This window comes from Melanostigma gelatinosum (assembly GCF_949748355.1).
Source record: "Melanostigma gelatinosum genome assembly, chromosome: 6".
In the NCBI taxonomy this organism is placed as follows: Eukaryota; Metazoa; Chordata; class Actinopteri; order Perciformes; family Zoarcidae; genus Melanostigma; species Melanostigma gelatinosum.
The window spans coordinates 10,291,730-10,307,268 of record NC_136639.1 but is presented as its reverse complement, the minus strand read 5'-3'; the positions used below and the strand labels follow the sequence as shown (position 1 = coordinate 10,307,268).

The window sequence follows — 15,539 nt, the reverse complement described above, 5'->3', positions numbered from 1 at the left end:
TGTCACACTTGCGTTCACTTAAACGATCTAAAAGTGAAATGTAGCCCACGCGCCTTGTAAAGCGAGGCAGCTGCAGTCTATCCATGTGATTTGTAAGTTTGTTCCGGTGACGCAGGCGTGCTACCGAGAGGAGGAAGTGGTGGAGCCTTTTTTTTTATTATTGATTTTCGCTGATTGTACCATTGACACACACGTGACAGCTGACGGCAGTATGCTCTGTGTGGTTCTTGTCTTCTTTTTTTTAATAAAACAAATTACGGAAATGGGTCGATAGTGTCTGTACGGTATGTGGCACCGTCATGTGTTTCCAGGGGATCATATAGCAGACGGACTTGTAAACATTTTCAAGCGTGGTGTGAGCTGCCCAAGCGATGAGCTAACCCGGTGGCGCGCGCGTCTATCATTGCTCTACGTGTGACCTGCAGGCATGGGTTCAGGAAATGTGATAGGTGCTCAGTTTAGCGAGCCTACAGACACTGGGCTTGCTGCAGTTTGCCACCTGGTTTTCACTCATGTGTACACGCTAAATAGCCCTGTTATCACGTCAGACCAGCCTGTAGTGAAGATATGAAATTACTCTTCCTTGCTTGCCTCAGCCCCAAAACTGGGAACCACACTACAGCTGAGAGAATACGGTAATTTGCATTGTTGCTAAGTGCTAGCTCCAACAGCTGTTGCTTATGAGTACTTACCTGGTGAGGCCTGTATGAGGCAATAGTTAGTTGTCTGTTAGCCAGAGCTAACTCAAAATGCATCTTTACTGTGCAATGGCCTTATGGCTGTAGTAAATAAGTTATAACATGATTCAACTACCTGTCTTACTGCACAGTAGCTTTAGTACATCAGCTATAACATGATTCAGGAAGTTGAAGCTGTAGGTAAAACAGTGTAAACAGCACGACACCAACTCAACTTTTGATGATGGTAAAACAAGGCTTTTGAGAAAAGTTAGTTTTAATGTTTGTAACTTAACCATGCTGCCATCCATAGGCATACGTTTCTTTTATTCTAGGTCCCACATTGAATCGGCAGGACACACTTGTGAGCTCAGAGATGCAGCAGCATTTAAGTCTCCTGCTGAGGTGGCAAATCTAATCTCTCGACATCCTCCCTTTGAAGGTGCACTGGCCATTCATCTGCTCAGAGCAGGCAGCCTTCTCTTAGGTAAACTTCCCTGCTGTTATATGATCTGTTCACTTATCTTGTTTGTCAACATACTTTTGGAGCTACAAGTTGCTACCTGTCTCAAAAATGTCAGGACATTTCTGTTTTGTGTCTAACCTTTACACCAGACATCAACGTACCCTTTGGCGTTATCTTTGGCGGGACGGATATAAATGAAGATGTGAAAGTTGAGCAGAAGCGTGTGGTTATGGAGCAGGTGCTACTGAAAGCCAGGTGATGTTGCTGCAAACCACTATTTTAACCTATTTAATTCCAAATAGCTCCAAATTAGGTACATATATTTTACTCCAGACGGATATCTTTTCTAAAATGTGTTTGGAAAGGTTTATGGAAATATGTGTGTGTGTGTGTGTATGTATATATATATATATATATATATATATATATATATATATATGTATATATATATATATATATATATATATATATATATATGTATATATATATATATATGTATATATATATTGGATAACTATTATAATGCTAATAACCACTATTTTAGACTGACCTTATGATTCTAAAATTAGTAAAAGTGTGTTTTCACGGGACTCTTTAACATCTCATAGCAGGAAAATCACATGTGCAACTAACAACATGAGACATGTTATCTTTTGAGTCTGTTTGAACAAGTTATGTGTCGTGAGTGTGATAGAAATGTGGCTGCACAGTCTTAATAAGTAAATAAATAGACTTGATCGACTCCTACTACCAAATATGCCAACAATGTGTCACAACGTGTTTTACTTACTTCCTTTTATAGAAGTTTGATGCAGACGTCACCATGCTGAAGTACGAACAGGGATTAAATGTGACCATTTACACCTCTTAACTTAACTTGTCCGTATGAAATCAAGACAACCTCTAATTTCTTTAACCATATGATTTTCAGTCTGAGACATAATAACAAATCTTTTATTGCTTTAGAAGCTTAAAACAAAGTTGTTGTCACATGTGTGACCAGTGGAATAAATTCAATTTTGCCATAAATCACTGTTTATGTGGCCTAAAGCAATCATCCTTCTAGTAATGTAGATATTAACATTTACATGACGATTAAAAAAGTAATAAAGATCATTTTCACCATTACTTGAATTGTTGGAAATCATTTAAATCTTATTTTCTACAGGGTATCAATTATTTTTGGGGCGGAAAAAGACTGGATCCCTGTAAAATCCTCCCGTGCCTGGAGGACCGGCATGAAAGCATGAGGCTGAACACATGCAGGCCAACCCATGCAGGTTGCGCGTTCTCTTCTCCCCTAGTTTAACATTGAAAGTGTACACAGGCTTATCAATATCCCGTCCTGTGCCCTAGCACCAGACCCTGGTGTCTCTGTTATCATCATGATTAAAATGCAGTCGATGTAAATCTAAGGGGATAATTGCCTCCTGGGAGAACGGGGGAGATTCAATTCTCGAAACAACTTCAAACATCTAAATCCGCGCACCTCCCGCTGCTCGTGCCTTCTCACACAAACCTTGATCATAAAATTCAGTCACCGCTCTGAGCCCGTTGGCCTATGTAATAATGCATGCAAATTAATAATTCCTCACTGTTCTTTGCTCTACATTTCCCTTTGTTTTCCTCTTTGTATTCTTGGTGTATTCATCCTTAAATCCTTTGCCTTCGAACCAAAAGCAGTTCCTCTCCTTCAGCTGTAGCCTGGAGACCTTTGTGTTTTACTCTTGTTACCAAATTGTCACTGCTTGTAAAATGCTAGAACAGCAGCAGTGGAAGTTCTTGTTTAACAGAAAAGGGGTGATAATGAAGTTTTTCTCTTTTCTTTTATCAGGTTTGCGGTTGCATTTACGGACAAACTGAAAGAAGAGGCAGAGTTATTTTTGGTATGATTATACTCTTTTATATTTAAATAGTCCAACTGCAGTAGTTTATATTGCATAAGCACTGATTCTTGCATCACATGTGCAAACCACTGTATCATGTGACATATGGTCGTTACCAGTTGTGTCTGTGCCTAATTCAATATGCTTACGACTGCCTGCTGTGCTGAAACCCACTCCCCAAACAAATTTACCAACTAACTGACTCATAAGTAATATTTCAACATAAACAAAAGATTGACCCCTGTATTACAAAGCTACCATGAAAAATCAAGTAGTGAGGGCAAAAGTGTTTTGTTTGCGTTTTACGGCCCATCGGCATACAGCAGAAGCCTGACGGCTTCAATAAATACAACAGAAGGGCTCTTACCATACAAACACAATATCCTGCTCTGGCCTGTAACAGTTTGGCATTAAAACAATATTATCGTGTTTTATTTTCAGATTAGATTCCAGCCGTTGGCCGCAGATTGGGGCGAGTGGCATGCTTTATCTCTGCCATTTAGTGCTGACAGCAGGCCGACAGGACAGGCACTGAGAGGCATCGCCACACTTTTCATTGTGACAGAAAACACACATAGCGGATGAATCTAGTGTGATAGCATCCAGTCAATTTCCTTTCAAACCCCTCTGATTTATTTTGTAGCCCCCCCCCCCCTCCATTATCTAAGCAACTGCCTCTTTTAAAGTTTGGATTTCGATTAAATACGTTTGGAGGACAACAAGCTTTATTTGGCTGTTTCTATTGTGTGAGAAAAAGCACTGATAGTAATGTGTATAAACAAACACTACCAATAATTACTGATTGATTTAAAACACTTATGTATCTATGTTTTTGTACGTGTTTTTAACCAGAAATTTCCCAATGTCTTTCTCTGAAGCTGTCCCAGAGCAGTAAAATCTATGTCCAGCCCCAAGGTAAGCTCTGCAGGAGGAATGTCCTCGCTTGACGCTGTTTGCCATTGAGTTGTTACATTAAATCAGCTTTGTCTACAGTACAGAGTTGTATTTGCTCTTGCCATTGGCCACCGCGCCATGTCGGACAGCCCAAATCACTCCTACATGTTGATTCCCACCAGTAGCCTTGTTTGGCAAATAGTGTCCCTCCATAGATGAGAGGAGAGCCGTGGGGCCAGTTGCATGACGGATCCCTGACCAGTGAAAGTTGAGCGCTCATGCTTGTCACGAGATAGTGGTCACGCTGAAGTGCTTTTGACATCAACCACACACGATAATGTTTTTACATTCATCTGTTTTGTTTATTTTACAGACAGAGATTAGATCAATATAATGTTTCCACACAAGCTATGCGTTTTGTACGAATAACGGTTAAGAAGAATATTAGAAAACTTGTTTCAATATTTAACTAAAAGACACACGCTGATATCGGTTTGCATAATGAATGCTGGCGTTGATGTGCAGTAAAAGCTTTAACATGAAGACTTGTACTTGTCATTTTAAAGGCATCCAGACGGAAGTGAGTGAGAAATTCTGCTGGGCTGAATTCCTGAGGAGCTCAGGTACTATTACTGCTTCAATTTAGTGTCATATTTAGTTTTTTTTCTTTTTTGGTGTACTGACCCTTTCAATGGCAGGGCTGAATCATACATTTTGAAATGACTGTGGTAGGTATTCGTCATACTTTGAATATACTGTTTTTTTTAGCTGAATATGTTATGCTCTTCAACAACTTGTTATTGGCAAGTCTCATTTTGGGCCGACTGGGTCTCAGCATTAATAACTCCACACTGAAATTCAAGCTTCCTGGAAAATAGGTTTTATTGGTGTTGTTGTGACCTGCCATACACAGATGTGCCATATATTTGAAACAGTCTGCCATATTCTAGACGGCACCCTCCTCTCATTTCCTCCACTATTAGTCATAGATTGTGCAGTGCAGTGGAGCCCCCGCTGGGAGCATGATGGGGAATGCATTCAGACATCCCCTACCTGAAAAGTACCAATCAGAGAGCATGAATGTACTCTGTGCTATGTTCAGTGCATCAATGTGGTGGTCAGGGAGTCCACAGTTTCCTTTTTCCCTTCTCTCCTCCAGTCCTCCAGCTCCCATTTGAATAGCTCAGTAAATATGCACCAATACTTCAAGAATCCTCTCCACAAACGACCCAGACTTTAACAATTGCAAGATGATGTCCATCCATCCCAGGTACATTAGTGCTCGTATAGAGCAACGTTGAATACAGAGAGCGCCAATTCATTAATAGCTCTCCGACCCGGGTCCATTTTTCACCGCGCTTCACAACCAGTGATACTTCTCCATTTTGTTATACTGGAAATAGGAGTCACAGCTATTGTGCTTTCCCTCAGTGATGTGATGAAAGCACTGTGATCTGACTCATGGTTGCTTTTAGTGCTGGAAACATTGTTCTAGTTTCTGCGTACGTGCTGTCTGATTGTGTTCATGTTTCGTGGATGTGGGTCAGATTGGTAAAAAAAATGTATCTTTGGTTGCCACAGTGTTATCCCCACCGTGCTTTGACAAGGAAACACATGCTCTGGATTCGTATTTGTTTGTATGTAATAAGGACGAGACGCAGAGAGGAACATTCAAATAAAATGATAACTGATCCTCCTGTTGTATATTTTCTTTTCTTTGAGGATCATTGTTTAGTTGTCATTAGGTGGTCTTTCTACGTCCTCCTTTTGACCTTTTTAAAGACTTGCTTTGTCACCTTCAACAACTATTTTCATGCTGTTTTAGTTTTCCTCAAACAGCAGCACATGTGACAGTAGAGAGGGATGAGAGTGAACGAGGGGGGGGGGGGGGGGGGTCTGTTGTCACCTTGTCCAGCTGCTGGATCCTCACGGGATAGTCTGATTATTGAATAAATGACACAGGGAGCCTTCAGTGAAGTCTGTATGAATTGATTCAATTTAATTAAAAATCAAAGGACGAGGTTAGGTGTCAAGTGTAATGCCTATTATCATCTTACAGTGTGGCAACATGATTAGGGAACAGTGTTTGTGCCATAGCAGGCATATAATGCATTAAGGTGGCCTCCTGTTCCTCGGTCAGTATATTACATGGATGAGTTTGCGGTTGTTTCATGCCCCGTTTTATATAATTGTCAGTAATTATTCCTTTAGTCATCTTGGCTGACCAACAATGTGTCTCTCTCCTCGGATATCTGGCTTATCTAAACATGTAGTCCTGGTGTGGAGAGAAGGAAACTAGCCAAAGTTCTTCTGACTTCAGAATTGGGACAAACACGTGCAAACTGGGCACAAAGTATTTTCTCTTTGACGCTTGTTAGCTGCTTGAAAACATTCTCTGGATTTCAGTCGAAAGGTTGATTATCAAAACCTCTTTCTTCTGTCGGCTCCATGAAGAACAGCACTGTGACACACTATCTGTTCTCTGTATCGCCCTGTGCCACACGACAGATTAACAGGAGCTCTTCAGATAGATATGTGCTGCCACATCCATGTGCGCTCACATACTGATTAAAGCATTAGGGGGTTGTTCAGAAGATGCTTCTGAAATCACAGGCAAACGAACAAAAATGTGTTTTACATAGAACTCACAGAATTGCAAAGAAAGAGAGAGAAAAGAGTGCTGCTGGCACAGCTGATGACTTGTACAAATTTGTCTTTCTCCCCCGAGGAAAGATGAATTGCGTCGTTGGATCCAAAAGGATATTTTTTTTATCATTATTTCTTTGAATTTCTTGCTCATTTTTGACGTATTGTGCTCTTGTATGATTCCAGTGATCCTCCTCCTGCATCTCTTTCTGAGGTAGAGACATGTTTGTTTCCCTCAGCTGACGCGCTCTCTCATCCTGTGAATCAATGCGGGGATGTTCGATACTTCTTGCAGATGAAGAGCTTTTTTTGACAATCGGCTCCTAAGATCAGGGTCATTGCCCGGACTCCACACTGTCATTTTAAGATGCTTTAATAGCATTAAAAGAGCTGCCTCGGCCTCCTGATCTGGGCTTATCTGGCAGCAGGGGATGTCACTGTGCTCTAAAGCGCGTGAACGTGTCTGTCTGGTATTATTTTCGGAATGGTTTGTTTCTCGGTTTGTCACAGACACTTTCAAAATACATTTTTATTTTTGGCTTATTTTGTACGTCCCTTAAATTTTGGTTCAACACCATCAGTACTATCTCACCATTTAGGATTTATCCGTTTGGATCATTGTCGAGCATAAAAGGTTCGGGATTAAAAATGTGTTTTCTGACACTTGGGTAACCCTCTGATGTTAAAATATCTCTCTACATCTGCCTGCTTCAATATATGTTCTTATGTTTAGCCAGTAGACCGCGACCTTTCAATGTTGCCCTTACACCAACCTCAATTTAAGCCTACATATAACCACGACTAACTTCTCTGGCGTTGTACAGAACATGTCATAACTTTAAAACTGATGGAACATCCTGTCACATCAACTAGAGATATTCATGGTCCCCAGAGGATCGAACCTCCTGACATCGGTGATCTCCAACTCCTCCTCTAATGCACAAGCAGGTCAAAATGTCCACTCATGCAGTGAAACATCTTAACATCGACTGGGTGGATTGTCACAAAACATTAATGGTCGCCAGATGATGTATCCCATTGACTTATGATCCCTTAACGTTTCCTCGAGCGCACCCATGAGGTGGACATATGTGGTTTTAAATGAAATACCATTGTATGGAATGTCATGAAATTTGGTACAGACATTAGTGTCCCCCTTAGGATGAATATAATAATGCTGGTGATCCCTTAACTCTCCATCTCGCACCATCATCAGGTCAACATTTCATGTCACTTTGGTTAATGACTCTGCAAAGCTAGTGACCTTGCTATCAGCTGTAGCTTGTGTGCTGTAGCATGCGGATACACAAAATCAGATGGTGAACATGGTAAACATTCTGCCCACTAAACATCAGCACGTTAGTGAAAAAAAACCACATAAAAAGCACAGCATGTTCTTCAGGATTGGAGGTTCAGCTTACTGCAAGATTGCGTTTGCTCAGCTTGAACACGAGCCTGATGAAGCGCTGAGCGACACACGCTGCTCTCTTGATGTTGCTGTGTGTTGTGTGCTTGTGCAGTCTCCATACCACAAACTGGTGTGTTTCTTTCTTCTGACACATTTCTTGATACCTTAGTTTCTGACTAATCTTTGGATTGAAGGTTGGATGATCCGGGAAAAGAGACAGACGATTTAGTGGCACTCCCTCTCAATTAAAGCAAGGTTTTCAAAAAGTCTGATGCTGTCAGCGTGATGAGGGGTTAGCAAATTATATTCTAAGGCTGTTCAGTGAGCAAATTGTCACCCAAACACTGTGGCTCTGTAGTTATGATGCCGTATTACACACTGATTAGGCTGCAACCTTCCAACGTATTCAGCAGTCTATTTCCCTGCTGAATGTTACAACCGTGATCAGAGAATCGTGCGAGTGCATTAGTCACCGCTGTCTTATGTTCCTCATGCCCTCGGGTGATGTATTGCTTTCATTATCTGCCGACGTACTCGCCACGTTCATTATGCGGTGTTTTGATATCGGGCTGGCTTCTCCAGGTGTGAGCAGTGAGCACGTGGACGAGCTGCGTGTCTTCCTGTTGGTCTGTGGCCTCAGAAGAGTCAAGGACCCCCTCTATCTGGTGGAGGTGTTTTCAGGTATGCCATCTATTTTATAAAGTGTGTGTACTGGTAATGTATGTACTGGGGGTGTATCTCTTGCTGTCGTGTTTTCAGCAAGTTCAGATGTCGGGTAAACTCCCAAATTACAAAGCCGCTCTGACTGCTTTTCTGTACTAGCCTGTGGTAGAGGCAATGGCAGTGAACTGATCAATTAGGAATGGAGTAAGATCTCTGCGGTTGAGTTTCAGATAATTAAATCATTTATGTGTGAGTGCAATGAGATTCTCCCGACAGCTCATGTAGGCTCAACAAAGACATTATGCCGTGTGTTGTTTTGTTGAGCCTGACTGTTATGCTGTTTCTTTTTATGAGAACGATGTTATACATCTCGCGTATCTAATATATTCAACTTTGAGATTGCCTTTGATTTGCAGCATCAGTGGGTTCCTTTTTTTGAAATCCTTTTTTATTGTATGTGACTTCCTCACCACAAAGTGATTAGAGGGTCTTCAAATTGTATATTGGTGTTTCAGACAGATAGGAGAACTTGTAAAAATACAAACACATGGTGCACTAAGCACGTATGGATGTAAGAATGTCACGCAAACACAGCTTTGATGCTGCTGCTGCTGTTCATTTCTTCCTCGAACGGTTGTGTTTTTGTTTACATGTCCACTTTAATTTTGCGTCTTTCAGAGTGGCATCGTGAGAACCCGCTGAATGTGTTGGTCGTGATTGGGCCACGGGTAAGTACACGTTATACCTGCCATGTGTCTCCCTCTGCACTGTGCTGTCGAAATAGAAACCTTCCCTGTGAATTCAAGCGGCCGGTAATTGGATGTAGCAGAGATACTGGCTTTAGCTGTTTAGCTGGAATGAACAGGCCGAACCCTAACCCTTCTGCAAACAGGGCGAGGGTCAGCAGCAGTGGTTACTGCTGCTTTTTGTCTCACTGGCTGACTGCTTGATACATTATTTCTCCAGTTTAGCACTTGCCTTTGACCTGTAAAGAGCTATCTCAGTTTAATACTGAAGGATGGGCGTATATCTGGACATGTGCTGGTTTGAAGTGCAGCCAAAGCAGTTTGTCCCCCTGTCCCACACCATCATGCCTTTGTCCTGTGTATCATACCTGAAGACAACTGCACATGTATACAGGCACCACGGCTTCATGTCAAGCTCGTCAAATAAGCATTTGAACCCTTACAGCCGGCTATAATTGACGATATTCATAAATCAACCAGTCAGCCAGGCAGTCAAATCAGAGGAGGGAGTTTTATACATTTACTGTAAAAGCTTTGACTGATTGCACCTTGTTAGAGTAAAGTTATATCCCAGGAAACACCATCAGCCTCACTGCTCTGACAACTGTTCTTTCCCCCCCCCCTTTCATTGCAAGGCTCTCACTCGTTTTCTCTGTGTGTTTGTCTTTGTCTTTTCTCCCCCTGACTTGCTTTGATATGACACCAATATACAGTATTTTAGTATCTGTTCTTTCTTTCAAACAGTGGTGTCAGACAAAAGGTATGTTCTGCTTTAGAGTTGCTCAAAAACAACTCAATTAGACATGGCCAGGGGCTCGTACACGGTCTGACTGCCGCTTCTTGTCCGCTATGCTTTGTTGTTTGATGAAATGGTTCAGTGGAAGCGCAGCCGTGTGATTCATCTCGACACCCCTGAATCACAGGGAAAGCGTATTTGTTTGAGAAATGAAAAGCCATATATTATCATTATATATATATATATATATATATATATATATATATATATATATATATATATATATATATATATATATATATATATATATATATATATATATATATATAGCTTTGCTTAGGCTGTCATGACGTACTATAAATCCACTGCCACTACATTCTAGTAATAAGCACTCTGGCTGCACGGCATCTGTCATTAAGAGGAAATTTCAGGTCAGTTTGTCAGCGATGACGCATCTCACTGCTCTGTAACTGGGCTCCATCAAGCACCACGTGCAGCATATTCTGTAGTGTTGAATAAAACAAATCTAAAGATTATTCTTAAAAGTGAATGTTAGATCTTGGGATATATATATATATATGTATGTGTATATATGTGTATATATATATATATATATATATATATATATATGTATATGTATGTATGTATGTATGTAGTGTCTGCCTTCCCCTTCTGACTGGCCACGTGCTTCCCCTCAGTTTCACCAATAACTGGTATACAGAATCAGTACAGTGCTTAAATCATTTGTGTTTGTTGATACAGCCTTTATCTTGATCTATCCCCTGCTGGTTGTTCAATGGCTGCTAAATCCCAGATTACACCAGGATACAATTTTTTTTTTCTCAGTTTAGATACTTTGATTTTAATGCAGACATGATTTAAAGCAGATTCCATTTAGAAATTCCATGAGCTATAAGATGCAAGAGAAACAAGTAGGAGCTTGCTTGGCAGCATCTTTGACCTAAATTGCTGTGCTTTGACTTTTCTGTGGACATGCTAATGCACGCAAATCCCACATTGCAATTAATCAGATTGGCCACCCACCCCACCCTGACCCCAATCTCTGAAAATACAGGATTTCACAGAGAATGATTAATTGTGTCATTGTTTGTATTCCATCCTACAGATTAAGTCACGGCTGACAGGTTTCTCTCTCTCTCTCTCTTAGATCGACCCTGTGTTTACTGTTGAAGTGGAAGCTGTTGTTAAAAAGTAAGCTTTCTTTTTTTGGGTTTTCCTTACCAGTTATAAATCCTATTAAAGGAGACTTGAGATCAAGCAAGAAATTTGAAGACTGCTTATCTCACTATTCATCCCATGTGGCACAAGAAAATATCCAAGCAAATGTAGCTCACCTTTATCTTCACATAATGTGTACAGAATGAAAATCAGAGTAGCACCAAGATCCTCTTTTCATTTTGTATCTGTCCTCCCACTCTTAAGTCTTAGCTGATCTCTTAGCTTGTTGCCAAGGGCCACAACACCACAACAATACTCTTTGCGGCAGGAAGCTGCCCTCTCTGGTTTACCTGGACTGTTGTGTGCATGCCCCCACATAGTGCATTTGTGTTTCCTTCCCTGAGCCTTTAGCATCATTCACGCCTCTGTTAGCCCTGAGTCACGCAGAACTGAGTTTTTGCGCTGCTTCTGCAGAACAGCAGGGGTGTTCTTGGCCCAGGAGAGGAGCCAACGGGAGCTTCATGCTGCCATGAAAAGGTGCTTCACCGTGGTTAACAGCTCCCTCTCGGAGGGCATGTCGGCGGCCATTTTGGAGGTAAACATCTTGCAGGCCCATGGGTAACTGGACAATAGCACGTCCGTCCTGACTTCAGCAATTCAGCTGCTGAACACAATTGTATCTCTTTATAGCGCATGCAGTGTTGTGCAGAATATTTTGGTAATTTATCAAAATGTAAAATGAGAATTTGCCATCCAAAGACCATACAAATAATGTGAAACTGAGTGAATATTTACAGGAGTCGTTATCGCGCTGTTTCTTGCTCTGCTACAATGTTATCTGACCACTTCAGGGACAATTACCCAAATGAATTGCTTGACTCCCATTCCTGAGTGTGCAAAACCTGCAAATCCACTTAATCTCTTTTAAACACAGTCGATTAAAACCCACAGTGGGCTTAAAGTCTGATTAGTCCGTGAGCATATTCTCACTCAACAACCTGCTGAATGTATTAGCAGATACAGATGAATTATTCTGTAAGTAAACCAAGGCACTGAAGAGCAGAAGGGCTGAGCTGTACAACTTTCAAGGTGCTGAGTCGTTTGTTTTTTTTATGATAATGACAGAGTGAATGAGTCGCAGCGACTTTTAAGCATTTCATGTCTCTGCACCAACAGGCAATGGATCTTGGGGTACCTGTGTGTGCCAGGGACATCCCAGGAAATGCAGCCGTAGTGCACCATGAGTTCACTGGCCTGCTGTACTCGTCTCCTCAGGTATGGCGACCGCATGCGTTAAGCCCTATTAAGCTGTCACATTGACTGTATTGATGGACTACAGAAGGGATTTACTGTGAACAGCTACTCCTGTCACCTCAACCAGCCCCGAAAAAGTGCTTACTGCTAATACTGTAGGCAGAATTAAAGCACTGTATGCGGACGACTGAAGGTTAGGTATGTCCCCTTCCTGGCATAGATTTATCTTAAAAAACTCTCACAACTTGAAGTTGGAAATCTTTACATCATTTTATAAAACTTTGTACTTTAAATTCTTATCATTAGTCCAATCCAAGCAGATGAAATATAACAAAAGGAGCAGATGTTTCCCCAGGTGCTTAGATTAGGGGCAGATTAAGGGCAGCCGTCAGGGACGGCGCGAAGATACCACATGTGGTGATGCAACACACGGCAGCATGCAGGAAAGTGCAAAGTGAGGAGCTCCCATGGGAGCTTTTCAGTCTGATCTATAATGAGGTTTGATGCAAAAGAAAATATGGGTTAGGGGCTCGTTGATAGAGGGCTTGAGCGTGGTGCTGTCAAGACACCGTGCTCTTGCGTGATGTTGTTGTTGTTGTATGGGTGGAGATAAGTCCTCTCACGTGTGTTGAGCTCAGCTGCCAGGACGAAGCTCTCACAGATGGTTGTGGCAACTTGGGCTGGATAAACCACGACCTCAGCCAGGACCGATAGGCAGTCAGTGCTAGTCTTTCATTCAAAAGCTTTTCCTGCAGTGGATCACGCTCAAAGACTTTGTCTGCGTGCTTTAAAACCCCCTCTTCTGTTTGGTTGACAGTGTTTCTGGTTCTTTAAGCCTTCAAAGTAATTACACGAGGAGTGTAGGTATCAAGAAATGTGTCAGAAGAAAGAAACACTTTAAAGCTTTAAAGAGAAAAATGGCACTTCCTGCCTGGCTCAATCATTTGCAATAGGAGTGCAATGATTATCAGCGTGCTGTTTATAAATTGAGCTTTAATATAGTTGCAGAGGATTTATAGCTCTCATATGGCCATAGAGAGGAGCCGTTTCCTATCAATAGCCGCTCCAGACGTAATCACATCACTTGAAAGAAGTAAAGTGAATTGGCCTGCTGACTGGCAGTGGCTGAAGCCGTGTGTGCCCATTGGCTCTGTTCTTCAGCAAGTGTTGGCTGCCATGTTGCAGGAACACTTCAAAGCACTTTCACTTCATTTTGTTGGGAGGATTTTTTCAGTCTGCTGGGCCAACAGATGAGCAACTAGGATTCAGGAAGCCATGTGGATACATCACATCTCAGTCAATGCTCGGCGATGACACCATTACTCATTTCTTAATTATCTCGTTTTAATTCCCATCTTCGCCTCCCGTGTCCCTGTGACAGCTGGTGTGATGGTATTGTTAAACTGTGGTGGCAGCTATTAGGATAGACTGAAAAGGTCTATTGGACAGCCATATGTGAATCTGGAGCCACAAATATCTCCATCCTTTGGCGACGTACAGACATTTTTTAAGTATTCACGAATCAGCGCACAGGCTCCCTATCTGAGTTGTTGTTCTCGTGCCTTGGATGATCTTTTATGCTTTAAAAAAAAAAAAACATATCTTCAGGCAACTTCAATGGCATGCTTTAAGTGGCATTTGGCAGTAAATGAGACTCGTTTTGCTTTTATCCCTGCCAGGAATTTGTGCATCAATCTCAGAGACTGTTGTCAGATCACGAGCTGAGAGAGAGAGTGGTGAGGAATGGAAAACTCTACGTGGAAGAGCATCACGGCCTGAAACAGGAGAGAGAAACCTACCAGCGGCTGGTGGACACTCTGCTCTTAGCGTAAGGTCACAGCGTTCAAACGCCCACTCTGTTTACTTTCTCAGGAACTGCAGCGACAGAGAGCGGGCCATAACACCGGTTTATTTATAGGTTCAATTATCACAAATGTCTTAAGAAATCAGGCTACAAAGACGCTGTACAAAATAATCCTATTTTATCTGCTCTGGCAGATTGAAATTATGCTGCAGAACACTTTGAACCAAAGAGCCAGAGTAGATATGGCTGTCTTGTTAATATATTTTATGCATTTCAAAGTGTTGAAGTTATGTTATTTATGGTTTGGTATGAATATAAAAAGGCATGTGTTCTCTGTTTATTCATTCTACTAAATAAAAGAGGCAAACGGCTCCACTGGTTGTTTTTGCGTGGTTGTTGATCTGAAAATGTATTTTCATTCCCTCTATTGAGACAAAAGTATCTGATTACTTACTTAACATTCTGAAAGTGCCATTAAATCTCGATCTTTCCTCAAATGCAGTGGATAAGCTGATCTACTCTTGCTAAAACTGTTCCAGTCTGTATGCTACCAAATTATTTTTCGCACACATTCAAGGGCCCTGCAAAAACTCAATTGCTTTAAAGGGCAGCAACGGGTTCTTGTAATTTGCTGTTCCAAAGGTTGATTTTGGCAGCAGGCTGGGGAATGGGCTGGTTAGGACAAACGTGAATGTTCTCTCAGAAGCTTTGCAGTATGCAATGTTTTTGTTGCAACTGTAAAATTAAGCATTACACAAAATATCAATAACTTACATGCATACTGTTATCAGAGATCATATGCCTCTTCTTTTTCTTTTAAAGTAGGTACTTAGCAGGAAAAAAGTAAATATTCAAGACCATAGTGTTTTAATGAAAAATAAAATGAAAATTAGACTTAAATATACAAAGAACTGGGTCTTGGATAATAGCACATCCATTTCAGTGAGAAGAATGTTGAATCAAAGCCACATTCTTGGTGAAACCCATATCCGGCAGACTGAGTTCTGTATAATAACTGGTAAATAATGAACTGTTTTTGTTGTTTGGGATACTTATTGAGTGTGTTTTTGTGTGTATACCAGCAAGTGAGTACAAAAAAATGTAGAGAAGTTGATATCCACATGCATCATTAACATTTGGTGGCTTTAAACGTGTAAATGAGACTCCCATCTGGTCAACC

At 41.3% G+C, this 15,539-nt stretch overlaps 1 protein-coding gene across 1 annotated transcript; it reads left to right on the top strand.

Annotated features, from left to right (window-relative positions):
• Positions 1 to 329: 329 nt before the first annotated feature.
• Positions 330 to 14,678, top strand: glt1d1 (glycosyltransferase 1 domain containing 1). Its single transcript, XM_079269987.1, has 12 exons — positions 330 to 635; positions 1,013 to 1,164; positions 1,293 to 1,398; positions 2,978 to 3,029; positions 3,908 to 3,944; positions 4,490 to 4,546; positions 8,560 to 8,658; positions 9,319 to 9,368; positions 11,291 to 11,334; positions 11,776 to 11,896; positions 12,478 to 12,576; positions 14,235 to 14,678. Exons 1-12 carry the CDS (start codon positions 568 to 570, stop codon positions 14,385 to 14,387), a joined length of 1,038 nt encoding a protein of 345 aa, XP_079126113.1. The 5' UTR covers positions 330 to 567; the 3' UTR covers positions 14,388 to 14,678.
• The last annotated feature ends 861 nt before the right edge of the window (positions 14,679 to 15,539 follow it).